At 59.2% G+C, this 25472-nt stretch overlaps 2 protein-coding genes across 2 annotated transcripts; both read right to left on the bottom strand.

The window, feature by feature from the left end:
* Positions 1 to 24: 24 nt before the first annotated feature.
* CPNE6 (copine 6) lies at positions 25 to 7186 on the bottom strand. The gene is made up of 18 exons (XM_069463712.1): positions 7096 to 7186; positions 6497 to 6611; positions 5009 to 5180; positions 4374 to 4553; positions 3941 to 4015; positions 3705 to 3779; positions 3457 to 3540; positions 3278 to 3367; positions 2803 to 2907; positions 2509 to 2595; positions 2196 to 2255; positions 1792 to 1925; positions 1663 to 1717; positions 1520 to 1571; positions 1085 to 1218; positions 705 to 941; positions 343 to 516; positions 25 to 224 (listed from the first exon to the last, which is right to left on the bottom strand). Exons 3-17 carry the CDS (start codon positions 5174 to 5176, stop codon positions 379 to 381), a joined length of 1674 nt encoding a protein of 557 aa, XP_069319813.1. The 5' UTR covers positions 5177 to 5180; positions 6497 to 6611; positions 7096 to 7186; the 3' UTR covers positions 25 to 224; positions 343 to 378.
* A 1596-nt stretch (positions 7187 to 8782) lies between these two features.
* CARMIL3 (capping protein regulator and myosin 1 linker 3) lies at positions 8783 to 25231 on the bottom strand. Its single transcript, XM_069463708.1, has 40 exons — positions 25192 to 25231; positions 23583 to 23677; positions 23271 to 23321; positions 23112 to 23171; positions 22910 to 23025; positions 22607 to 22704; positions 22290 to 22360; positions 22116 to 22189; positions 21830 to 21905; positions 21665 to 21753; positions 21078 to 21172; positions 20765 to 20851; positions 20449 to 20558; positions 20236 to 20313; positions 19600 to 19676; positions 19411 to 19515; positions 19254 to 19323; positions 18742 to 18823; positions 18516 to 18612; positions 18328 to 18382; positions 18074 to 18246; positions 17764 to 17832; positions 17435 to 17528; positions 17242 to 17340; positions 16755 to 16883; positions 16467 to 16580; positions 15845 to 16020; positions 14956 to 15043; positions 14684 to 14821; positions 14353 to 14416; positions 14010 to 14218; positions 13515 to 13615; positions 12573 to 12888; positions 12097 to 12225; positions 11380 to 11446; positions 11181 to 11270; positions 9484 to 9602; positions 9220 to 9400; positions 8938 to 9048; positions 8783 to 8808 (listed from the first exon to the last, which is right to left on the bottom strand). The coding sequence occupies exons 1-40, from the start codon at positions 25229 to 25231 to the stop codon at positions 8783 to 8785; spliced, it is 4119 nt and encodes a 1372-aa protein (XP_069319809.1).
* Positions 25232 to 25472: the final 241 nt, after the last annotated feature.

Raw genomic sequence — 25472 nt, 5'->3', positions numbered from 1 at the left:
AGGCATGATGGAGAGAGACTGAGGTGCTAGGAGCAGTTCCCTTTATTAATGGCCAGAAAGTCAGGATCACCAAAGGAAGTCACTGAAGGGCCACAGGGTTGAGAGGTATGGGGCTTGGAGAGATGGGGGCAGGCCCCACCACTCACTTCCAGGACCCAAGGGGCACAGCTGGTCCAAGAGGCGGAGGCATTGGTCACGCAAGTCACAAGGTTCAGGAGAGGCACCTGGGAGGGGGTGGGAGAGTGGTAAGTACCCTGCTACACTACACCCAGCCAAGGTGGACTCCACCAAGCCCCACTTTGCACCCTTTTGTTTCCACCTCTTTGGACCCCCAGGACTCACTGAGAGGCTGAGGGAGTGTCGGTCGGGAGGGGGCAGTCACGGGCTAGAGCTGGGGGTCGTGGCCGGCGTGCAGGGCCTGGGAGCCCCTGGGCTGATGCCCTGGCTGGCGTAGTACTCCACCACCTGCCTCGGCACCTCCGCCAGGACGCACTTAGCTAGCGCAGAAGGGGCGGCCTGGGCGTGGGGACGGGCGACATCATGGTTAGGGGAGGAGGACTAGAGGAGGTAGGGTCAGGTGAGGGAGGGGTGGAGCTTCGGGGTGGCCAGCTTGGCTCCAGCGTCCTTCTTAGGACGTCAGCGGGTGGAAGAGACAGAGCCGATGTGGGGGCATGAGGAGCTGAGGAGGGGCACTGGGCACTCACATCCTTGAAGTCTCGGAAGGGCACAAACTGGACAATGTCGCGGGCTGCAGGCACCCCTCGGGGGCAGCGCAAGGGACCGTCGTCGCCGTCCAGCAGCCGCATGTCGGAGAAGTCGGCATTGCCCACGCCCACAATGATGATGGACATAGGCAGGCGCGAGGCGCGCACGATGGCGGCGCGGGTCTCGGCCATGTCGCTCACCACGCCGTCGGTGAGCACCAGCAGCACTGAGTACTTCTGAGGGCAAGCAGAGGGGGGAGGAAGGGTTGGCTCTGTGTGCAAGAGCCTGACACCCGCCCCAAGCCCAGGCCCCGGCCTGGCCCCACCCGAGGACACGAGGACACAGGAGCAGCTCCCAGTTGCCTGCTGTGTCTCCTCACCGTGGCTTGGCCGGTGCTCTGCTCCCGCTGCGCCGGCTCAGCCACGCGGTTGATGATGGGGGCCACGTTGGTGGGGCCGTAGAGTTGGATCTGGGGCAGGCAACGGCGGTAGGAGGCGATGACCCCCGAGATCTCTGTGGGCAAAGAGAAGAGGGGAAGCTGGCAGAGATTAGCAGGGGTCCCTCCAGACACTCTTTAAAGCAAGGAGGTGCTTCCAGGTCTTAGGACTGCCCATCCACCCCACAAGTTCCTCACTAAGCAGAGGGAGAGTTGGGTGGGCAGATGCTGGGCCATGGGGCTGGAAGTCTTACCAAACGAGAGGGGCCTTGGATGGGAGGGAGGGACAAGGAGCTGGGCCTGTATGGGATGTAGGGCATGTGCAGCAGGCATGTGCATGGGGGCCCCCCACAGGCTGGCGGGGATCTCCCCTCTTACCTTCACATTCAGGATTTTCCGGGTCAAAGTTGATAGCAAAGTCGTGGGACACCTGTGTGGGTGAGGTGAGCGCAGTAAGGGGATGTCTTTTCTTCCTGTCCAACTTGCCCGCCATCTCCTCCCTTCCCTTGCAACCAGCCTACCTCGAAGTTGGGGGGTATTCGAGCCCCAAAGCCAAAAGCTGGGAATCGCTTATCACTGGGGAGAAGAAAAGGCTGTGGGGCCCCTCGGGCAAGGCCTCCTTGCCTGTCCCCCCTCCAACCTCCTCCTACCTGTCATAGTCCTGGCAGATGCCTCCCACTGCACGCAGGGCCTGCAGGTAGTGGTTGGGCTGTCGGGGGCTGAGGCAGTGTAGGGACTGGCTGCTCCTCGGGTCCCCATTGGAAGCAGTGAAGTCGATGGCCACCTGGTGGGGGTGGGAGTAGGAAAGGGTCATGCTGCAGCCATGAGAGCCCACAGGGAAGCTAGGCTGAGGCCAGGTCTGTAGGGAGGACCGAGATGGTTCTGGGGAACCCAGAGGTAGCCTCATGGTGGGGTGGGGTGAGGCAGGGCAAGGGGTATGAGCGGGCAATGCTGAGGCTCCTGAGAAGCCCGAGGGGGGCAGGGGGGATTCTGGGCTCCTCCTGTTCCCTGCGCCCCTCCCTCTTGCCTGTGCCCGCATCCCCTGGGTCTTTACCGTGAAGCTGATCTGGCAGCCACCCATGATGTAATCCAGGAAGGTGTGCACCTTCTCCACCTGGCAGTAGGGGGAGGGGTAAAGTGAGGGGATGGGGTGGTCCTCTGAGGAGGGAGCTCAGGTAGTGCCTCTGTGGGGAAAGTAGGGGGACCAGAGTTTTTGAGGGTGCAGTTGGGGTGAGCTAGGGCAAGGGTTTGAAGTTCCCAGAAGCAGAGAAACACGTCTTTGAAACAAGGGAAAGGTTGAATCTGAGATTATGGTAGGGCCAGGGGCAGGGGCTGTGGCAAGGCTTGAGGCAGGAACTGGAATTTACCGTGCACTGGGCCAGCACTACTGTCCCTGAGCTCTTGTAATTCTTCTTCTTGTCCCGGTACTTGGGGTTGATACAGTCCCACTGCATCTAGACCCCACCCACCCCACAAGCTGAGGGTCACAAGTCCATCAGGGGACCCCTCCCATCCCTTCCAGCAGAGCGAGATCCCCACAGCTCAGTCCTTTCGCTGAGCCTGGGTGCTTTCCACCCTCCCCGCGCCCATCACCTACAGTGGTCTCTTCAGGGTTCTCCCAGGGATCTGGGTGGGATTTTGGGGAGGGGTCTTTTTGGCACCTCCTGCCCGGGGTTCGCCGTTCCTTCTTGCATCTCCTGGAAAGTGCTGGTAAACTCTCCAATAAAGTCATGCTTCCCACTCGAGTCATAGTCATACACCAGGAACTGAGAAGGCAAGGGAGGGATGGGGTCAGGGTCAGGGATGCACTGCAGTGGTTCATTGGGTTGGGCGGGGTGGACCTCAGGGTGGTAGGGGCCTTGCAGTGTCTAGGCCCGAGCAGATGACTTCAACCTGCCTGGAGAGACTACCTGCTGAACTTCGTTTTTTGGCTCAATCTGGCAGGGACTTTGGCCACTGATAAAAGCACACATATGGGAAGCTTAACATTGAGCTGTGACCTGTTATTTATCCCACAGTGGGAAGTGTTTACCCCATGGGAGAGGGGGAGGAGGCTTGCCACATTTGGAGAGGGGAAGGTCTCAGAAGCAGGCTGGCTGCTCCAGGTAGGCTGTGCTTGCTTGGCTGGGGCCTCACCTTAAGAGGCCGGTGGACATCGCAGCTGCATAGGGAGTGCAGGGACAGGCGGAATGGCTCCCAGCTGGGGTTCAGGTTGTTCTTCACCACCTTGGAGAGGCACCAGGGAGCTGGTCACCTCCTGTCTAGGTTTTCTTACTCTGCTCTCCCTCCTTTTCCCACAGCCCTAGGCAACCAACCTCTGTCCTCCAGACCAGCTGGTCACTCTGGTCCTCATTGGTCTTATAGATCTCCATGAAAGGGTCAGACTTGCTGAACAGATCCTGGGGATATAAGGGAAAGGTCCCCTAAGTCCGGTGAGGGCTGTAGGAGGGTGGGGGAGGGGCTACCACTGAGAAGGGAGCAGGTCTGGGCCGCTGGGATCTGTCTTGAGTGGGAGGCCCAGGACTAGCAGGGAAGATGGGGGCCTGGACTCTGGGGTTCCAACCTTGTTGTCCAGCTTGTAGGCTCTGAAGGTGAGTTGCACATAGTCATTGGTGCCAGATACCTCCTCAGCCACGATCTGCAAAGGGGATACAAGTGGCAGAACTCCCCTCCCCCAACCACAAAGGCCACCCTAGGCCCTTTCCCTTAGATTGGAGTGGTCCTGGGCATGATGTCACCATGGATGTCCATGCAGGGGCACTGAATGGCCCAAGGGTGAGTACAGGTGACCTTGCCTACCGTGATGGTGGACTTGCCCGCAGTCTTCCCATTCTTCAGCAGCAATGGCTTAGTGACCTTGGTTTGTGACACAATCTAGGGATGGATGTGGAGGGAGACCCAGCTGTGATGCCCCCGCTTGGTTGGCCTTAATGAGGGGTGGAATAATGAGTGCCCTCTAAGTATCCGCAAGGGTTGGCTCTTTGGCTTGGGGGAGGGTTTCTAAAGCAGCCAGAAGAGAGAGGTACTATGACCTCCTCCACCATTTTTAGATGGGGAAACCAAGACTCAGAGAGGTTAAGTATCTTGCCCCAGGCTGCACAGCCAATGAACATCAGAGATGAGATCCAATCCCACTTGAGCTAGCTCCAGAGCTCATGCTCTCTCTTATTTTGGCTGCCAGAGGCAGAAGCTGATGAGGGTAAGGTGGGGCAGGGTGGGTGGGAATGCAGACCTGGCCCAAGGTGCACTCCGTAGAGCCGAGGAAAGTGTCATTTCGGGGGCTGGTGGCTCCGTCCTCGGCATCAAACACGTGAAACTGCAGGGGCTGCTTCTCCTCAAAAAAGTACTCAAGGGCTAGCACCCTGGAGAAGACGGGGCTGGAACAGGAGCGAAGCACCTCCGTGCGCTCCACCTGTGGCATGGGGGGAGTGAGGGCTCTCTGGGGACTGAGGCTACTTTTCCCTGCCCTGGACCATGGGACCACCTCGGTCATGCCAGCTCTTCTTGGGCCCCACATCCCCAGAGACTAGCTCTTCTCTTCCTAGGCTGACCCCTAAGCTCAGGTGCCACCTGCCCACTAGACCCTCAGTCCTTTGGGGATACAATAAGGCCTTTGGGAGCTATCTTACTGCCTCTGGGGCAATCTCAGGACTCTCTGGGACTCTGTGAGCTTTTGAAGCTGTAAAATGGTTTGTGTTTATAATGATGGCACACTCATCTCCAAGGTTACCCACATGGCCTAGAAAAGGCCCCACCCCCACCCTGGGAGTGCTCACATTCCCTGAGGCTTTCACTGCCCCCTCCCCAGCCTCCCTCCTTCCCAGGCTTAACCCAGGTTAGTTAAGGAGAAACCCAAGCCGCTCTCACCTCCACCCACTGCTCATCAGAGTAGAGCTTGAGCAGCACGCAGGGGTGGGGCTTGGTGAGTGTGTCCCGGTCCAAGAGGCCATGGCAGGACACCCGAAGCTCCACCCTTGAGGCCCCCAGCGTCATGGTTGGGGGCTCAGGTACCCATTCCATCTCAGGGTCCGCCATGTCACTGTGGGGACAGAGCAGGTGGCCTGGACCTTGGAAAGGGAACACCTGCCAGGGGAGGGGGTCTGTCCTCCAGGAGCCTGGCACCAGCCCCTTGCCCTCCTTCCTGAGTCCCTGGGCTCTCACAGGCCTCCTGCTTCTCAGCCCTCCAATTGCTTCCCTGGAGCTCTGAGCAGGGGAGGGCAGATGACCTGCGCCTCTCACTCCTGCACAGGAGCACCTAGCTTGTCACAGCTACCAGCCTTGGTATGCGGGGCTGGGGCTGGAGCGGGCTGGAGGGTTGGGTTGTTCCTGGCAGTCTTGGCTCCTAGGCCATCGATTGATCCACACTTTCTGCTGCCTCAGCACCTTCTGCTGTTTCCCGACTGGTGTCTGAGCCAGCGCTGCACTCAGTCTTGGCACGAGGGAGCTGAACTGGGGCAAGGGGGTGGGGCAGGGGGTGGAGAGGCCCCTGAAGGTCTAAAGAAGATGGGTCTCAGGTGTGGAGTCTGCAGTGGGCAGGAGACAGGAGACATGCCCTGCTCTGCTGTCCCTGTCCACTCCCTGCCCCCACTCACCTGGCTGGCTGATGGAACGGAGGGGTGGTGGGCTTGGGGAATTGGAGAAAGGACCGGGGCTCTGCTGAAAGCTCCTTCAGCCTCCTGGCAGGGGCTCCCACTATGACAAGCCTCACATCCCTCCCCACCTCCCTTGTTCTCACACTTCTTGGCAGCACTCGCACTGTCTCTTAGCGACAGGATTTTTGGGGAGCCACAGCCCCCTCCATGCTGCTCGTGGGATGCACGCACGCCACCCTCCCCCAGCAGTGGTACCAAGCCTCGGGCAGCAGCAGGCAGGGGTACGCCGGCCCGAGTTCATGGCTGGTCAGTCCATCTATCTGTGTCTGTCCAGATCTCAGGGTGAGGTTGTGTGATCCCATGTCGTGCTTCCCCGAGCGAATGTGCCTTGGTGTGTCTGAGTGCCCCACCCTCTGTGTCTGTCCCTCTACCCCCTGCCCGTCTCGTGTCCATCTCCAGGAGGGTGTGACAGTTCTCATACCTTCCTCAGTCCCGGGACCGTGGCTGGGTACCCACCACCCCACAATGTATGCCTTTCTGGATATGTGAGGGAGGGTCTGCGTGGGAGTGGGGGGGGTCTCTGTCTTTCAGCCACAAGTCTCCCAGTTATCATGGGTCCCTGAGACAGGCAGGGGCATGTGGTGGTGAAGGGATCGAGCAGGGCTTGGACCTCTCTGGGGGCTGCCGGAGATGTTGTCATGGAGACTGGGCCAGGCCTGGCCGGGCCGGCTGGGGCTGGGCTAGGGAGGAATGGTGGGCTCACCTGGGCTTTCAGTTGGGGGCTCCTCTCTCCGGCTCTCGGGGCCTGGCCCTGTCTCCCTTGCTGCTCCAGCCGCTGGCGCCGGCTCTGGCTCCGGCTCTGCTGCTATTTATGGGGCCTGGATGGGGAGGGGTGGGGGGGCCGCAGCACCAGCTCCCCCCGCACAGACCGATTGGGAGGGAGAAGAGGGAAGGGGCAGGGCCACTGCTTGGGAGGGAGCCACAGAACCAGGGGGGGAGGGTGGGCTGGGGGTGGCTCAGAGGCAGGACCCCTGCAGACACAGTGACACACATCTTCCCCTTCACGCCACACCCACACCCAGAATCACAGGGATGCACACATTGCAGTGGTGCGTGCACACACACACATTCACACAGAGAATGATGGCGACACATGCACCCACGACTCACAGGCTCGCACATATCTTGACACGCACAAGCGCCAGTACATAAACTCACCATGACACCATGACAGTTACAGCCCCACTGATACACACTGGGAAACACACCCAGTCACACAACACTTTCAATATCATTACTTGTTAAGGATATAAAAGAACACTGGGCTGTCCTTGTCATACACACACACACACACACACACACTCACACCAACCCGGAATACAACAGAATGTAGATCTTCACGTGCTCCTTACAAACCATCACATACCTTGCTGAATCCCATAGCTTTGAGAATGATGTCCAGTTCCTGAGCCACCTTTTTGTAATGAGACACAGGAAATGGACATGATTCCTTAAGGACACACAGCTTCACATCCTGGTCACGCAGCCCCTGAAGACAAGGCTGCACAGTGGCAGGGTTGGGGGGCATGTGCTGAAGAACTGACTCCCAAGGCATCTTCCTGGTGCCATAATGTACCCAACACCCCCCTAGATTCAACCCATATGGCCATATTCTTGTGGGAGGGGCCGGGCCGAGCGCACAGATCTTACGGAAACAAGACATTAGTCATTCTGAGTGTGACCAGGGTGAAGTAAGCAATTGCCTGGGGAGCTGCCAGCTCCACGTGCAGACATCTGGGCACGTGGTGATTTGGGATGAGTATGCAAGAGCATTCGCCAGGGCACCTTCACCCTCCATCCCCTTAAGCTGCTCAGGTATTAGTGTAGCTGCCATTTATGGAGCATCTCCTGGTGTCAGGCACTGTGCCAAGTGCTGGGGCCACACAGGTAACTAAGACGCAGCCCCTGCTCCTGGGGAGGCCGATGTGTACGGAACAGAGAGACAGAGAGATGATAAGCCATTACACAAATGCGATTAAGTGTGACAGATGCGAAGTCATGGCCCTGCTCAGGATGCCGTGGGGGCATTAAAGCAGGGTTCAATTTGGATGAGTGGGGAAGCAATCAGGAAGAGCTTCACAGAGGAAGAGGCTTTTGAGTGGGGTCTTGAATGCCAAGGTGGTATTTGTTAGGACACCATGGGAAACAATTAATTTAATTGTTGACCTTCTCATGCCACAGAGACTTCTGTTCACTTACAGGCCGCTCTACTGTGAGATTTTTGACTATTGAGGGTGCCCGAGGATGAAGGATGCCTGAGGTTGAGGATGATACAACATTGTGCGATTCCACCGTTAGCGTGCATACATGTGCGTGTGCACATATACACACACACACACACTGCTCCCCAGCTCCCCCTGCCACACTGGAGTCTTCCCATCCCATTATGTCCCCCAAAGCCAGACAGACACTGGTGTTACTTTTTGTTATTTTGGTTCCTGCTCCAGCCACATCAGCCCTGACCCTGCACAGAACACCCACCCGAGCTTGGGGCCCTGTCGGTCTCCTTCCCTTGGCATTCTCCGTTCTTTCCCCTTCTCCTGTCAGGACCCTGGCCCCATCCCTGGGAGTATTCTTCACTTCCCCACTGTGGCCAAGCTCTGGGGGCTTGTGGGAAGGGAACAGATGGTGGGGGCAGAGAATGGGGAAGACAGCAGAGACTGGAGGCAGGCAGTGATTTTGGTTTTTTATTCTATACAAGTGGGGAGAGAGCCCCTGGGGATAGAGGGACAGAGATCCCCCCTCTCTCGGGAGGAGACAAACCTCCACCCCAAAGCTCTCACAGGGTGAGGCATTGAGAGCCTCCCTCTCTCCAGGTTGCTCCCTCCCTCCTGACCCCCTGCCTCCTGCTCCCCAACACTCGGTCCTGCCATCCTACCCAGTAGGACAGGGCCTGGCAGGGGGCCTGGGGGAGCCAGGGTGGATGGGGGTCTGAGTCCTTGTGAGGCACATGTCGAGAGGAGGGCTGGGAAGGGTGTTGTGGGGGCTGTCAGTCTGTTCCTGGCTCACTGGTTCCTGTTGGCGACAAATCCAGGGAGTCCTGTTTCCTGGGCAGGGAGAGCCAGCCACCGGGTGTTGGGGCTTGGGAGGGGGGGTGCCATGTGGGACAGATGGGTGGGAAGGGGGACCTGCCCTCACCAGCACCTGTGGGGTCAGGGGGCCTTCTTCTATCAGGTTCCAGCTTGTCGCAGGACTGTGCCCGCCGTGTCCTCTTGGGCTTCAGGGGGGCAGTCCGGCGACCTGGATCAGGGGGCCCTGAAATAACAGTCAAGGCAGGCCTGGCACATGAGTGGGGCTCACAGGCTGGGTGCTCATCCAGGCTGTGACTCCTGGTTGTCATTCATTCCATGCCCTGGAAGAAGACCTGATGTGGACAGCAAAGTCCCAGAGGTGCCCCCACCCCCCTACTCAGCTCGGGCGGCAGACCTTGGACCTCAGGCTCCTCTTGGTCTTGCTGTGAGCCCAGCCGCAGCAGGGGTTTGTTGACTCCTGGGGCTGCACCAGCAGCTTCCGCCTCCTCCCTGCCCCCTGGCTCCTGGGGGGGCCGGCGGCCCCTGGGTACAGCTACTGGCTTGGGGGGCCGTGGTGCTAAAGGGGGGTCCTGTAGCTGGCAAAAGAAGGAAGATGCTGGGTCAGTTAGTTCCTTTGCCTCATCAGAGTGCCTTCCCCACCCGCCCTGCCGGCCCTCACCTTGGCGTTCTTAGCTGGAACTGTTCTCTCTGGGAATAGGGCCCCCTCCTTCTCCTCCTCCCCGTCTTGGGAGGCTGGGCTGGGGCTCTGGCAGCTGTGGTTGGGGGTACTCTCCTCAGCTGAGGGATGGCAGAGAGGAGAAGCTGCAGGAAAAGGCATTCTTGCATGGCTCTTCCTGTCTCCTCCTCCCATGAAGCCCTAGGGGCCAGGACTTCCTCCCCCAAGCCCATTTGCTCTTTGGTGTCCCCTCCTACTCCTACCATTTCCTTAGCCCTTGGTCCCCAGGATCACCTTGGAAGGGGCTGGGCCTGGCTGCCCCTCTTGCAGAGCAGTGCCTGAGCTCTTTCCTGTTTGGCAGAGCCAGGGCGCAGGGCCTGCTGGGTGCACAGACATGGCTGCCCATCCAGGGCTGCAGTGCCCCGGGGCCCTGCCAAGGCTGCAGCCTGGCATTCCCAGAACTCCGTCTGACAGTCTCATTTAGATGGAGAGGTGCACTGGCACACTAGTCCCCTGCCCCTGTGGCTTTAAGCAACACGAGCCCGTGGGTGTGACACCAGAAGGCATTGTCTGTGAGGTGTGTGTGAGAGAAACCTGGAGGTGTGTGCGCAGTGGAGCAGCTGACTATTGTGGTTTCCTAAATGAAGGATGGAGCCCTGTTTTGGAAGCTTTAACAAGTCTGTGTGGGATGGGAAAATCAGCAACGATGCCCCCAGTGCTGGGTTGGCCTGGCAGGGGTGGGGGAAAGATGAGGCAGGGGGCACAGACGCTGGCTCTGTACCACAGGGGAGGGAGGGGCAGGAGCAGGATGGGCGGGAGGGGACAACAGGGAGCATGGGGCCCAAGCCACACCCACTTGCTCAGCTCCTAGCTCTTTCCAGCCCTTGCCCCCTAGTCTGGGAGTGGGGGTGGAGGAGGTAGGGGGATATCTACATCTACAGGGAGATTTTGTCCATGTTAATATTGTTGGAGGGTCATATTCCAGGCCTTTGGGGACTTAAGCTGATGCTGAGCTGACCAGCATCAACCTTCTGAGTGAGCTTTTCTTTAGTGGCTCCTTAAGTTTTGCTCTGAACCCAGTAGAAGGTGAGTGTCATGCCTGGAACAATCACCCTCCCTTCTGTTCCTCTAGTCATGGAGCCAGAAAATAAATGACTTGTTTAAGTTCACAGGTGGCTGAGCAAGACTAACATCCAGGGTTTCTGCCCTCCAAGGCAGAGCTCTTGCCCCTTGTTTGGGGTACCTGAGTGAGCTAAGAGTGGGCTGACGAGCTATTTCTGGAGGAGGCTGAAATGTTTTGAGTTGGGCCTGGCATAGCTGGCACTGGCTGGCAGTTTGACTTGCTCACCCTCCTCCCCGCTAAGGTTCGGAGAGAGGCCTTCTCTACAGAGGGCACCACTGCGCTGACGGTGACCAGAGGTGGTACCTGCCCTAGAGAATTCGCAGGAGCCTTCCACAAAGCATTGTTCCTCTCTGCCAGCCCTGGCGAGGCCACTTCTGTTCTGTAGAAACTTTCTTTGGATTGGGTTGTTTGTCTCATTTGGATGTCACTTTGTAACTATCCTTAAACATTTTCACTATGTTGACTTCTCATTGCGCCACCTTGGCCGTAAATCCCCCAATGCAGGGGTCATGGTTTCTGTTTCTTTGGACACCCACTGGCCCTTCAGTGCTGCTGCCCGAGAAGAGGCTTTCCATACCTATGTGCCACGTGGCCTCTGCTCGGCGCATGGCGCTGAAGCTTGGCTTGGTGCTTTGGGGTGGTGGTGGGGGCTTCCAGGCTCCAGGCCCTGGAGTGGAGGGAGAGGGTGGAGTGGGGGGACCGGGAAGGGAAAAGGCAAATTAGGAGGAGTCCCTGAGAGAGGGAGCAATAAAGGGAGTGAGGCTGACCATTCTCACCTGCATCATCTGAAGAGCGTCGTTTCTGCCAAGCCTGGGTGCTGCCCTCCAGGTCTGGGCCTGTGCCCTGAAAAGACAGCTGAGTCAGGTCATAAGAAAAGTCCTCTCCATGGAGGACTGCAGCTGACAACGGTCTTCTGCTCTAGTGTCTCCACGTCAGTAGTGCCTAGGTACTTGGATGGTGTTTCCCAAAGAGTGGCACCCATACCACCCTGGGGCACAAGAAATGGTTTACACAAATGAACATATTGTTATCTTAATAGTTACATATTTATTTTATGTGTAGTAGAAAAAAACAGGACTTAGTACAAAGAGCCCATGACTTTAAAGATGATAATGCTTAGGTTCAGACTAAGTTAAAAAAAGGGAGTTGATTTAAATAAAAATATATACATAATAATTCAAGTGGCACATGGAAAAGGTAAAAATCAGGCATAAAGGTTATAATCAAGTCACCAAATTTGGGAAACAGAGCTCTAGAGGTAAGTACTTTCATGACCCCCATTTACAACAAGGAAGTAGAGGCTCCAAAAGGTTAAGTGACTAGTCCAGGATTCCATGGCAAGTGTGTGGCAGGGACGGAACTGCAGTTAACACCTTCTGCAGCCAAAGCACCTGCTTTCTCCATGGAACTGCCACGGATGCGGGAGCAGGAAGGGGAGGGTGGCAGACAGGGACCATCAGAACCCTCTGTGTGCCATCTCAGGCTCCCCTCACCTCTCGTTTCCCATCGAAGCTCCAACCTTTGGCTCTTTCCAACCCAGGAAGGGCAACTCCATGTGCCCTTGGTTGCTGTGCTGTTCCAGGGGCTGGGCCCCCTTCCCCTGGCTCTGGTCCCTCAGTGCCCTGGAACAAGGTCTCCTCTTTATAAGCAGTTCCTGATGGAGAAGGGGCTCCACAGGCAGCAGACAAGTTGTGGCAGGGCCCCTCTCCTACTGAGCCCCCAGCCCTGGGGAAGCCCTGCCCAGACCCTCTGGGGAGTTCTTCCAGTGCCCCCATTTGCATATGGCACTCCCACATGCTCTGGGCCACCAGGTCTCAGTCCACTCTCAAGGAGAGGGAAATTGGAATGACCAGTGTTCCCCAGAACCCTGGGTCCTACCATTCTCCCGTAAAGCTTGGTGTGGAGTCGGGGGATAGGCTCTGCGTGGGTCAGGGGAAGGGGAGGATGAAGCACCCCCTGCCTCACTTACCATCTTCCTGCGGAAGGAAGGCCCCCGGCTGCCCCCAAATCCAGGGAGGAGGCTGTTCTCCTCCTCTGGGCTCCAGCAGGGAGAGGAGTTATTGCCGAGGCTTGGGGGGTCTGGGCTTGGGGGGCTCTCCTGAGTCGGGGGTGGGGGTGGGGGCGGAGGGAGGAGGAGTCCAGCTGTAGGGGACCCAGGCCCCCTGTCCCCCTTGAAGCTCCGGGGCCGGCGAAAGTGAAACAGGCCTCTACGCCTCTTCTTTTGCAGTGGAGGCAGCGGCGGCTCCGAGAGGCCTGGCCGCACTGTCCTCAGAGTCCGGGGGTAGCTGTGCAGAGTCGGGGTGAGTTAGTGACAAATGCCAGACGCAGAGCCTAATCCTAGGTCTGATAAACCTCCTGCTTTCCTCTCTCATCTAGCCTCTCCTGCTGCACTGCAACCCTTTCCACTTGGTTCTCAGGGGAGACAGCGTCCTTGCCTTCCCTGCCCTGCTGTAATCCTCCAGCAGCTCTTTCCCCCAGATCAATTCTCCTTTCAGGCAACTCCCCCTACCTCCTTCTCTTGGCTTCTCCAAAGGACCCAGCTCCTCCCGGGCAGATGCTGGGCAGTCTGTGCAGGACAGTGACAGGGAACACCACCTTCTGGACCTCTCACCGCTAACGGGCATCCTGTTCCAGGGCTGCTGCCAGCCACCTCCCTCTCACCCCATCCTGGCCCCACCATCCCCTTGTGGTGGTTCCCTCTGGTCCCATTCTTCCCAGCTGTTCTGAGAAGATTCAGAGGCCACAGGAACTAAGGGCTGTGTGGGGAGGGACGAGAATGTGGGAAATGTCCCAAAGAGACTAGCTTTAGGGAACTGATGGTAGAGAGACTCTCTTGGGAGCTGAGAGGACATGGAAGCCCTTCCAGGGCCTCAGGGCCTGTTGAGAATGGGACGGTGTTAAGGTGTCACACCTGGAACTTTCATCCATGACCCTTCGGCTGAAGAAGTCCTCCAGCCCCTCATCCAGGCGAGTGGCCATCCCATTCTCCTGACGAGTCCCAGGGACCGGTACCTGCTGGAAGGAAAGCCCTATGGAACATCTCGTCGAGGTCAGAAAGTCCCACCTCCCTTCCACTCGGGGCATGCCCCTTTGGACTTGGCCCCATGGAAATTTAGACTTTGATTCACCTGGGCATTTCCTAAGCTTGGTGGCTCTTGGTGCTCTTGGTGGCTTTATCCTTCACCAAAGTAAGCACAACACTGCCTGGCAGACAGAGATTTCTTATCTGTGACAAAGTCTAGCTCCCACCCAAACTGGATAACCCCTCATCTGTTCAATGGCATGCCTGGGCTCCTGCCCGACCCCTCAAGGCTAATGTCGCGGGCATTTGGGTCCTGAAGCTAGAACCCCTAGCCCTGGCATTGCTAAGTGAAGTTGGTCCTCTTGTGAGGCCTTCGGGACTCACGCTGGGCCGACCAGGTCCTGGAGGGGTGGTCCTGGGAGGCCGGGGCCTCCCTTGTGTTTGATGCCTTAGTTTATAGCCCTGAGTGGGCAGCTCGGATAGACCTTCCCAGGAGCCACTAGCTGTTGACTGGCTGCCCCCGAGTCCTGAGAACCAGCCAGGGGGGATCCCCAGGCTCCCCAGTTGGCTTTCCATGTCCTGAGGGCTCCCACCTGTGAGGACAGCAGTGTTAGAGGCGGGACAGGGAGAAAGCAGGATGGAGAGACAGAGACAAATGAAAAGAAAAGAGGGCCTGTGGAAGGTGCAGGAGCATGGAGGACACGAGAACTGAGCCTGGGAGACTCACTGATGAAGGCAGATACCGGCCGGATCTTGCGGCAGCGTTTCTGCTTTTTGATGGCCATAGTGTCCTGCAGAAATGGAGAACAACGGTGGGGCCAGGTTGCAAGTCCCAGCACCTCACCTGGAGCCTCCCATTCCTCACAGAGCCTTCCCTTTAGAGCCCACTCAGCCCCTCTCCTCAGGGGCTGAGGCACGGGGAGGAGGGAAGAGGCTGGGCTGGCCTGGGGCTGGGGTGGTGCAGGGAGGCGTAGTAGGGTGCTGAGAGGAGTCCAGAGAAGTGGGAGGGGACAGTGCTGTGTAGGTTAAGGAGGGGAGGGAGGCAGCAGGAGGCTCACGATGTTGGTCCCAAGTTCATCATCTGTGGTCTCCTCGTGCTCATGGTTCCGGCCTCGGCCCCGAGAGGACGGATCCTGTCCTTGACCTGGCCCCGCTGGTGGATCTGACAGTGTCCTTAGCTGGGTCAGATGCCGGGCCTGGGAAAGGACAGGTGTGTACAGAATCCCAAGGAAGCTGCCCACCTCCCAGGGTCGTGAGGGGGAGGGTGGTCGGGGAAATGGGATGGTGTGGGGTGCAGGGCATGGCCACGGCTGGGGTTCGGAAGCCCTACCAGGCTCTTGTGGGAGTGGTATAGCTCCTGCAGGATCTCGTCCACTATGGAGTTGGTCAGATAGGTGACGACCGAGAGCTTCACTTCACTGTGGGCATAGGTGGGGCTACTCAGACCCCGCTCCCCACCCAGCCCTGAGCCTCAGCTGCTCCCTTCCCCAGAGGCCTGAGAGAAGGAGCCAGCTGGCCTGACTGCCCACGGAGAGCATGGCTGCTGGAGGAGGCACCCTGGGCCCACTACACTCAGGTCTCCACAAACGCACATCTAGGCCCACCCACGGATGGCCAGCCCAGCTGTGCGTGGGCAGTGAGGGATTGGAGAAGGAAAGGGAGGAGCAAGGGGGCTGTAGGTCAGGCCCTGGAGCCCCCATGGGACAGAGCTAGGTTAACTGGGGTGTTAAGTAAACCCTGCTGGTTGCTACTGTGAGAGTAGAAACCAGCACTTCCTGAGCCTGGCTGTTTCACAGGTACTTGTACTAATTTCCCTTTGCTTAGGTGAGTCGTGGAAACCAGACTGAGAATGAAAGAATTCTAGGGGCAAAGAAAACTGGGAGGAAGAGAGCATTTCCATGCACCTGACTTGCATCACTTTCCTTTGCTCCTGCCTCTGAGGAGGCCGTGCTTTGTTTCTAGGTGACTCCTGCTGTAGGTGTGTGTGTGTACACCTGTGTATGCACCACCTGGCTCCTAATCCCCAGCTCAGCACTTACATTTCTAGGGCAAAGATCAGTCAGACCCTAAATAGCAAGGTTGCATTTGGTTAAAGATTTATCCCTTGTAATGGAGATGGTGCCATTCATTATTCATTGCTGATAGCTCTCCAGCCCCAAGTCCCTAAGTGCTCTGGGCCAAATCCAGCCCCACTGACAGCACCACCCTCTGAGGCTCACTCCAGCTTGTTCTGAATGTCCTGTCCCGCCTGCTCCAGCAACGCCCCTCGGATGAAATTCCGGGGCACAGTCACACGCTCCGCCACATTGCTCAGCATCTTGTTGTGCCCCTCGGCCACCCGCATGGCCACAGGGCATAACTCCTGTGTTAGGCTCACCATGGACTCCAGGATCACCTAGTGTAGGGAGAAAGGGGCCAGATCCCCAAGGGGGGTAGGGTCAGGGCTGGTGCCACAGTGGAAAAGACTTTAGCCTATCTAACCCAGCCCTCTATGGTGAGACTGAGGGACCCGCCTGAGGTCACAGAGTTGTTAGTGACCGAGTTTTGGACACTCAGCCTTCCCCATTGGTCAGTGCTCCTTCCACCCTACCATATAGATGTGGGGAGAGTCAGTCCTAGGATCAGAATCCAGAGTCTAGGGGCCAAGGTCAAAGCTAGCAGAAAACAGTCTAAGCCTGATATGTAGCAATGCCTTGGCACAGTGGGACTGTGGGTGGTCTCAACTCTGTGTATGTCCTTCTTGCCCTCCAGTAATCTCCCTGCTCTGACTTCAGCTCTTAGCTTAGGCCCTTGTTCAACACTAGTCTCCCACCATGGCCTCCTCCCTCCTCTAGGACTTGCCTGCAGCTCCTTGTCCACAGCCTTGGACACCTCACTGGCTACTGACTCCAGCCTCTGCCGCACAGGCCCGTCATTGGCCAGCACGTGGCCCAGCTCATAGAGGCTGGGAAACAGCTGGGGAAGGAAGGGTTATGATTAGCGGCCGGAATCAGGCCTCACTAGGTCCCCGGGGGCCCTGGGCTAGGGGGCAGATACACAGGGCAGGGCGTGGACGCTGCTGGGTCAGCATGCTTGGCCTTCTTGGGTTCTCCAGACTATGGGGGCAAGGCAGGGCTACAGAGGGCTCACCGCCCGGGAGTTCTTGGCATCCTTGATGAGGTCCCGAGCATAGAGCAGCTCATCTTGCACAGGCTCCAGGGGGCACAGCCTCAGGGCCCGCACCTCCTCCTGCACTCGTCCACATAGCCGCTGCAGCATCTGGAGCACGGTGGCAGGAGTGTCAGGGGGACCCCTTGGGCAGTGCTACTGGTGCCAGCACTGCCAGTGGTGGTGGTGATGTCTCTGGATGGTCTGGTCTCTCTCCTTGGTGTGGGCTTCTTTAGTGCCCAGGCAAGCTCCCAGAGTGCTGTGCACCCCTTGTCTGAGGGCTGCCTGCTTTTTGCCCACTTATGTTTGGGGCCCACATTCCACATGTCCTCTCTTTTTGCTCCCCACATGCTCCATCCAGTGATGGGCACCACATGACGCCTCTTTATGCCCCCGAGCTCTCTATCACGTCACGCCTGCGCCCTGCATGCCCCACGCGTGCCCCTGTGTCCTGGAGGGAAACGTTTACTTGCTCGGCGCTGCTGGTCACCAGGCCCTGCTGCAGCCTGAAGGCCTGCTCCTGGGGGCACGTCTGGGAGTGGTTGTTCCTCACGAGGCACCACTGGATCTGGAGATGATGGGATTGGTGGGGTCAGGGCCTGGGGATATGGGCTGTCCCCGGCTCCTTGCTGTCCCACCCTGCTTAGGACAATACTCTCCACCTTCTGCCAGACATCCTCGGTGCGCTCGGGGGCACTGCGGTAGGCTTGAGAGATGTCACTCACGGGGAAGGACATGAAGCGCAGCGTGTGGTTGCTGTGGGACACAGTAGCACAGCTGGGTGGAGGAACAGGGGAGGAGGGGAGGCCTCTGCCTCCCCTGTCAGTGAGTAAAACCCACCCCTAGGTCACGATTTCCCTCTTCTGTGCCCTTCCGAACATTTCTGTGCAAATAGGTCAAGAAGGCTGGAGTGGGGCTGGGGTAGTTCAGGCCTGGTCCGGGCATTGGAAGGCTGGGGACTTGGAACAGGGCAAGGCCCTGGTCCACTCACCTCTCCAGGGCCCTTGCGATGTCCAGGAAGCCCAGGGCAGATGTATTATTCCGGTCCCACAGGATCGTTCTGGGGAAGGGTAAGCACCGGTTTGTCATTCTTCCCTCTGGTCTCAATGAGGGGCCAGGCACACAGCCCTTCCCTGAGCCCTCCCTCCTTTCCTGGGTAATGAGGCTGACTCAGAGATGGGTCTGAAGGTGGGGATCTTCTGGAAGCGGGGGTACAGAGCATCGAGGCAAGCAGGGAGAATGTATGTATGTGGGGGGAGGGGCTGGGGGTCCAGGTCAGAAGGGCCAGGTGTGGGCCTCACCTGAGGGAGGAGTTGATCTGCAGGGCCTTAGACAGCATCTTGGCCCCGATGTCCTCCATGCCATTGCCGCTCAGATCCACCTTGGCCAGGCAGGTGTTGCTGCCCAGGGCATTGATGAGGATGCTGGTGCGAAGCTTCAGCCGAGAGTCTGCCACCGACAGTGACTGCAGGGACTGTGTGGGCAAATGGGGGGTTGGGCCTAGTCCCCACAGCCCTCTGCCACTGCAGGTCGCCTCCCAGGCCCAGGCACTCACACAGTCCTCCTCCTGGATCAGCTGCACCAGCTTGTGGAGGATCTCCTCCAGGGTCCTGTGGGGAGTAGGGGCTCGGAGTAGGAGGGGACAGGGCTGGGGTCATGCTATTGGAGGAAGGAGAGATGTCCAGAGGCAATACAGTGAGCCAAGAGGATGGGTGCATGATGGGACGAGAAAGGGGGCCTCACTTGGCCTTGACATTGAAGTTCTTGCCCAGGAAAAGGTGCTTGAGAGATTTGTTCTTGCCAAGCGCAGGCACCAGTGTCAGGAGGTCGGAGTCGAAGCCTGGTCAGCAGATGGGAGAGGCCTGGCCTTGAGGCCTGAGGCTCACTGGTGTCTCTCTTCAGGGCTTCCTCCCCATGCTCAGGACCGCTTCCCACCTGGCCCCCACAGAAGGGAGGTGCCTCTACTCACCATTGTCTGACAGATCCAGGCTGCCTACACAGGTGACAGCCCCCAGCTGCTCCTGCAAAGCCTGGGCTCCCGCTGAGCGGAGCTGCAGGGACAAGGTGGGGTGGGGAAGGCAGGGGTTGGGGTGGGTGATAGGGCACCTTTAATGCTTAGAGACCAGAGAAGCCAGGACTCAAGGTCACAACAGGACTGGGATGTTAAATCGGAGAGGCCCTTTCTCTGTACCAAATCCTTTCCTTCCTCCAGCCAGAGGCTGCTGTTTCTAAGACGGCTTGCTGCTGCCCTCTGGTGGGAAGGCCTGGAATCTCCCACCCCAAAGCTTTAAGAGCAGAGATACTGGAGACTGAAAAGGAGCGGCCTCTGCAAAGAGGGACACAGGGTGCGGACTGAGGGGACAAGTGGAGGCGTGGCCAGGTCAGGGGTTGCAGAGGGGTAGCTTGGAGGTGAGATAGACCAGGGTTTGCCTTAGGTGAGAGAAACGCCTGCTGGGGCGACGGTAGGGGCTGAGGGCGCACCTCACAGCTGCTGAGGTCCAGATGCAGGTCACTGAGGTGACTATTGAGGGAGAGGCCCTGAAGCAGCGCCCTGTGGGAGGAAGGCAGGAGGCCCAGCTTTACCCCTCCCCGCTCCCCGTGGTTCCCCTGGACACCCCCAACCCTGCACCCACCCGACCTGAGGGCCTCCAAGGGCAGCTTCGTGGTGGACAGGTTGACGTGGCTCAGTGTGTAGGCGCTGCTGAAGAACTGCTTGAAGGCTGGTGGGCCCTCTCGACACTTCCTGTGGAGACCCGTGGGGTCAGCGAGGGAGGGCGGGGGTGCTGCGGCTTGCCCCAGCCCTCCCTGCACCCCCTCCTGCTCCCACCTGTGGGAGCAGCTGTTGCGAGCCAGGTTGAGGTAGGTAAGGTGGGAGCAGCAGCCATGGAGCAGGGCACCCAGAAGCTGTGGGAGAGACACGGTGGGTCTCAGAAGAGCTGGGAGGGGTGTTGTGGTGGGGCCGGGACTCCCTGTCCCTCCCCGTCGAGGTCCTGGCTCTTCACTCCCATGGTCAGTCTGTGTGTGCCCCACTGTGGATGTCCACTCAGCTCCCTAAAGCCTCAGTTTCCCTCCTTGGAAAGTGGGTCTGCTCCCTGCCTGGCTCCCAGGGGTGGGGAGAGGCTCTCAGACAGTGGATGTTAAAGCCAGGGCCAACAGTGGCTCCCAAGGTGCCCTTGTTGGAGGCAGGGACAGCATCCCTTCCCCTGTGGTCGCAGCCCTGTGCCGGGTGCACAGCTGGGGAACGGGGCAAGGGCTGGCTCTCAGGCACAGCCAGCACAGCCTTGTGACCTTGGAAAAGCGCCACACAGGTGTGAGCTATGGACGTTGCTTTATAATTCAGCCGAACTTGAAGGCATCCGACAGCTCTGCTGACCTTTGTGCTCAGGGACGGGGGTGTGAGACAGAGGCCTGCCCTGGCCTCCCCAAATCACCTCAGAGTGGCTCCCCACTCCCAACCCCTCACCGAGTCGATGGCGCAGTCAGTCCCCGACAGGTCCAAGTGCACCAGGGCGTTGGGCTGGGCCAGGAAGCTGTAGAGGGCCTGGAGAAAGAAGGACAGAGGGGCTGCGGGGCAGGGGCGATAGAGTCCCTCCACCGCCAGGGGCATGGGCAGAAGCCAGGCCCTGCAGCCTGAGCATGCTTCTCAGGGGGTTGAGGCGATGTTCTGTGGACTCACATTGGCCTCGTCCGTGGCGAGCAGCCCAGGGTTCTTACTCAGGTCCAGGTATCGCAGGGAGCTGGCAAAGGCCGGGTTGGCCCCGAAGGTCTGGCCGAGCGCCTGGAGCCCTGAGCACAGCGGGCACTGGGCTGGGTTGGCCCCCATCCCCACAGCTTCCCCTCAGCACATAACTCCCCGCTCCCAAAATGTGGCTCCTTTTCCTTCCTGATCCCGGGGATGGTGTACGAGTGTGTGGGTATACCCCTTGGCTCAACACCCTAGGGAGCACTGGGGTGGGTCAGAGGTCAGAGGTCAGGGGTCCCAGTGCAAATACCTCGAGGGGAAATGGCAGTCTTGGCCAGGCACAGTTTGGTGAGGCCAGTGGGGAAGCAGAGGAGCTGCTGGCTCAGACTGAGGAAACCTGGGGAGTGGAGAGAGAAAGGGGCCCAGTGAGAAGCTGGGCAGTGGGTACCATGGTGCAGTCAGACTGGGGGCTCGAGTGGGGTACAGGCCTGGGGTCGAGGCTGGAGTTGTTGGGGCAGGGGCTGGTATCAGTCTGGAGAGCCCCTCTTCAGACCTGGGTTGGGCTCTGGGCTAGGATGGGGGTCTGCATTGTGGTGGGGATAGGATTCAGGGCTGGGGCTCACCCTTGTCCTCGATGGGGTTGTGGGACAGAGTGAGGGCATGCAGCACACAGCTCCCGTTCTCCCCAAACACCCCGGCCAGCTTCTGGACAAAGTCCCTTCAGGGCAGGGGAGGAAGGATTTGTCCTGAGCTGAGCCCCAGGTCCCAGCCCCGGGCTTCCCCTCCTCCTCTACCTGCCTGCCTGGTGGGGGCTGCAATGGTCAGAGGTCCCCATGGGGGGAGCAGCTTGGGGTCTGCCAGGGAGCTTGTCACCACTCCGGGGTACCTGGAAGCGTTACACACCTTGGGAAGTTGTGCTGAGACAAAGCCCAGCTTCAGGTCCTAAAGACCAGAGCAGCCCACCCTGCTTGGTGGTGGATGGAAGAAGGGGACAGGGGCATGGAGCACCCTGGGGAAAGGCCATGGAGCTGGGGGCAGGAGTCTCAGCTTGACCACTGACTCGCTTTGTGCCCTCTTTGGGCCTCAGTCTCCTCTTTTGTAAAGTGAGGAGCTGGATGAGATAGTCTGAGGCCCTTATCGTACTCTGAGGTTCTGGGACCCTAGACTATAGCAAGGGAACGCTACTGCCCAAGGAGGAGGCTGGCCTCACGTCTTAAGCCCGGCGTTGTCCAGCACCAGCTCTTCGAGGCTCCCCGACTTGCTCAGGGTGTGTAGCACCTGTTCTAGCACTTCAGAGCCCTGAGGACAGAGGGGGTCCTGCAATTAGGGGCCAAGGAGGGCACTACCCACCTCCCCAAGCCCTCCTGGTTCCTACCAGCCGCAGGTCCTTGCAGTAGAGTTTGGTGAACCACTGGTTGTAGGCCAGGGCTGCCACCATTAGGGCCAAGTCTCTGTGGGGATGTGGAAGGGGGAAGGAAGGTGGTGAGCAGGTGGCTGGGGCAGGCAGAAAGAGACCAGGGATGGGGGGTGTTGGGCTGGGAAAGCCTAGACGGGTGGATGGCAGTGGGGATGGGTGTAACTGGGGCTGTGGGTCGGACCAGAAGGGAGATCCTGGGAAGGGCCAGGGACTTTGGGGTTGAGTCTCTGTCCCATCTGCCTACCTGCTCTCCAAGTGGCTGAAATCCAGAAGATTGAACTCCCGGTTATCCTCAGCATGATAGATGGTGTCCACATCCTTGGAGAGGTGGAACTTGCTCATACCTGCTTCCCCCCTCTTCCCCAGTCCCTTCCCTCTGGGTCCCACCTGTCCCCTGCCAGGTCCCTGCCCAACGCACCCATTGCACCTCCTCACGGCAGTGCAGGCCATTGTAGTCACATAGGGCAGCGTAGGTCTCAGAGAAGCCACCTGTGGGGCAGGAGATGGGCTGGCTCCATGAGGAGTAAGGAGATGAGGAATAGGTTTGAGGTTCAACAGTCAAGGCCACTTTATGTGCCAGTGCTCTGGGTTCCTGCTATGCTGTGACCCTCCCTCCTCAGGCCTTGGAGCTGTGGAGTCCTCAGGGTGGGCAGCCCCCCACCCCTGGCAACACCCCATGTATAAAGGGCTCTGGACATGAGGCAGCCCACTTTTCTCATGTCTGCCCCTGCTCACCGCAGACACTGTGAGTGGTAGATGTGGAAGTCTCAGAGTTGGGGGATGTGTCTCGGGGCCCCTCTGGGGTGTCTGCGTTTCCACGCCGGATCAAACACCTGCAAGAGAAACAAATCATCCCAGAAAGAGCTGGAAGGAGGCTCTCAGTTCTCCTATTATACCTTCTAAATACCCAGGAAAAAGGCAGAATGGGGACATGAGAACTCTTCTTGCTGTCCCAGGAGCCCAGGTCCAGGGGAAGGAGGGAGGGAAGAAGTTTCCCTGTTATCTAATCCCTTGAGAGACCCCTCATGTGCCACTCACCCAGGGCCAGGGCAGACCTTGGAGAGGGCAGAGCTCACATGTCGGGTCACCTGGTCCACGCTCTCTGCTGATGGCAGCCGCATGCTCACCATGCCACGCTCTGTCTCCACCAGGATCTGGGGAAGAGCGAGCAGCAGAGCCTCAGATTCCCTCCTCCCTCCTCTGGCTGCCTCAATAGTGGAGCCTCTGCCCTGGTGCTCACCTGGTTCTGACTGAGCGTGTTGAAGGCACGGATCTCCAAGACATTGAAGGAGCTCTCCACCTGGGAGGGAAGTTGGTGCTCAGCTCCTGGTAAGGGACCAGATCACCAGGCTAGGGAGGGAGCATGGCAGGTGCTCTCCTGCTCCTTAGCCCAACTCACCTTGGCTGGGACTTTAAGGGGGAAGAGGTGGAGGCGCCAGGAGGTCAGGGCCTGCAGAGAGAGGAAAAGAATATCACAGGCTCATGACAGCTGACTGGGCACTGGTGTCGCTGCCCTCCTTTAGTCCTCAGCTTTGCTCTGGGAGTCCCCCCTCTCTCCTGCCCTTCCCGAGGCATCAGGGGAGCTCTGCCCCTCCTCCAGGCTTTGTCTCCTCAGCGCTCACCCACTTGTCTCCCCTGTCCCCAGGCTCCCTCTACTGGCCAGCTGCCCTTGCCAGCCACTCCTCCCTCCCCGCAAGCCTGATGCCCTCACCAGCACTCGGTCCTCAAACTTCTTGGGCTTTGTCTCCAACTTCACACGATGTTGTTGGAGCACAGCTCCCTGGCTCAGGCACCTCCGGATGCTGTCTGAAGGTGGGTGGGGGGCCCGCTCAGAGCTCCCCTTACCCTGGCCAGCCCCGCCTCCCCAGGGCTCTCCAGATAGAGGCGGGGGCAGGGGCAGATGGGAGGAGAGAGAAACAGAGAGAGACAAAGAAGGACAGGGACAGAGACCTTTCCTTCTTGGGTGACTTTTTTCTCTCTTTTTGATTTTTCCTATTAGAGAGGGAGTAGGGTGTGGAGAAAACTCTGGCTCCTGATGTCCCTGAGTCAGGGGACAGTTGCTGGCTGTCTGTGGGAGGGTGTGTCTTACACTTCTGAGGGTGTGAAGGATTTTTCCAACCCGTGCACTACAACAGCCATCACCACATACACAGTGAGTCAGTGTGTGGGGGTGTGGGGGTGTCCCTCTGACTGTGTTCTAGGTGGTCTGGGTGTGAGTGTCTGCCTTTACTATGAGTGTATGCGTGCCTCTTGAAGATGTCAGGGAGCCTGAGTGTGGCATTGGTGGGGATGGTTAGTGTGAATGAGTCTGCTGAAAGGGGCACAGAGCCAGGCACGTGTGCTGGGGGGGATGGGGGTGAGGGAGTGGGAAGGAGTTAGTGTTTAAATGAGCCCCATACCCATCTGCTGGTAGAATCATCCAGATATAGTGTGTGTGTGTGTGTGTGTGTGTGTGTGTGTGGTGGGGGTGCGGTTTCTGTAAAGACGTGTTTACACACATCCATGATCGTGCTTGTGTGTGTGTGTAGGTGTGGGAAATGGCCACAGTGCAGCATGCCTGTGAGTATCCTTGAGCATCCTGCTCTGCGTGGGCTAGCCTGCGCTCCCGCCTCTGGGGGTCAGGGTTGTGGCAGTGCTGGGGGGGCCGGGCCTTGGTTTGGGCTAGGTCTGAGAAGCATGCCAACAGGAGGCCTTGAGGTATGGGTGGTGGGCAGTGCGAAGGGGACAGGCTGGGACGAGGGCCGTGGGAGGCGAGCCGCAGAGCCCCTGCTCTTGGTTTTAGCCCCAGTCCGGGGCCTCATCCCTGACTCCCTTCTTTGCCCCACTGGCCTGGGCGCTGCCCGCTCCTAGGGGCTCTTCAGGGCCAGTTCCGGGGCGGGGCCGGGAGGAGGGAGGGTGTTGGCCAAGCGGCGGTCAGGACCAGGGGCAGCTCCCATCGCCCGGCGGGGCGGGCCGGGCCTGGCCCCGCCCGGCGGGGAAGCGGGGACTCTCAGGAGGGGAGACTGGACGCTTTGCCGAGGGGTGGGCCAGGGACGCTGAGAGTCAGCCCCAGGGAGCGCAAGGGAACTGCACCTGTCACCAAAGAGCGGGACGGGCAGCTCAGGGACGGGAAGGTCCTGACAGGGTGAGGCAAGGGGCGCAGCGGAGGATGTTCCGGGGACAGCGATGCCCAGGCTGGGATGCAGGGGCCGGGGTCTTGGAGCCGGGATGCATGGGGGCGGGGGCGTGAGGCACCGGGCTGGGGTGTACCGCGGGGAGGAACGCACTGGGTCTGGGATGCTCCCGGACGGGGCGTCCCAGAGACTAAGGCAGCCTCGTACCTTGCAGCTCGCGGGTGAGCTCCACGCTGGCCTTGGCCATGGCGGCCGCTGCTACTGCTGCTGCTGCAGAGGAGCCGCCGCCGCCGCCGCCGCCGCCGCCCGGGAGCCGCGGCACATGCTAGCCCGGGCTCCGGCAGGGCCCGGCGCTGAGCGCTGCAGCAGCGGCGGAGCCGGCTCCCGTCCGGGGCGGCTGCGCGAGCGCTCCTCCCCCCGCCTCGGAGCGCTGGGTCTCCCGCCCCGCCCGGAGAGGTGCGGGACTGAGCATGCGCGCCGCACCGCCG

The sequence above is a fragment of the Eulemur rufifrons genome, chromosome 2, assembly GCF_041146395.1.
Source record: "Eulemur rufifrons isolate Redbay chromosome 2, OSU_ERuf_1, whole genome shotgun sequence".
Classification (NCBI taxonomy): Eukaryota; Metazoa; Chordata; class Mammalia; order Primates; family Lemuridae; genus Eulemur; species Eulemur rufifrons.
This window is presented reverse-complemented; position numbering and strand designations above follow the sequence as displayed.

Excerpts from the sequence above, each read along its gene's own strand:
- CPNE6 (XM_069463712.1), bottom strand. The coding sequence starts at position 5,176 with ATGGCGGACCCTGAGATGGAATGGGTACCTGAGCCCCCAACCATGACG. Across the intron at positions 3,368-3,456 it reads AGCTGGTCTGGAGGACAGAG|GTGGTGAAGAACAACCTGAA; the intron begins GTTGGTTGCCTA and ends TGCCTCTCCAAG. Across the intron at positions 517-704 it reads CCTTCCGAGACTTCAAGGAT|GCCGCCCCTTCTGCGCTAGC; the intron begins GTGAGTGCCCAG and ends CCCCACGCCCAG.
- CARMIL3 (XM_069463708.1), bottom strand. The coding sequence starts at position 25,231 with ATGGCCAAGGCCAGCGTGGAGCTCACCCGCGAGCTGCAAG. Across the intron at positions 20,559-20,764 it reads GACTGCCATTTCCCCTCGAG|GGCTCCAGGCGCTCGGCCAG; the intron begins GTATTTGCACTG and ends CGCTGTGCTCAG. Across the intron at positions 11,447-12,096 it reads GCTTCGATGGGAAACGAGAG|GGCACAGGCCCAGACCTGGA; the intron begins GTGAGGGGAGCC and ends CTGTCTTTTCAG.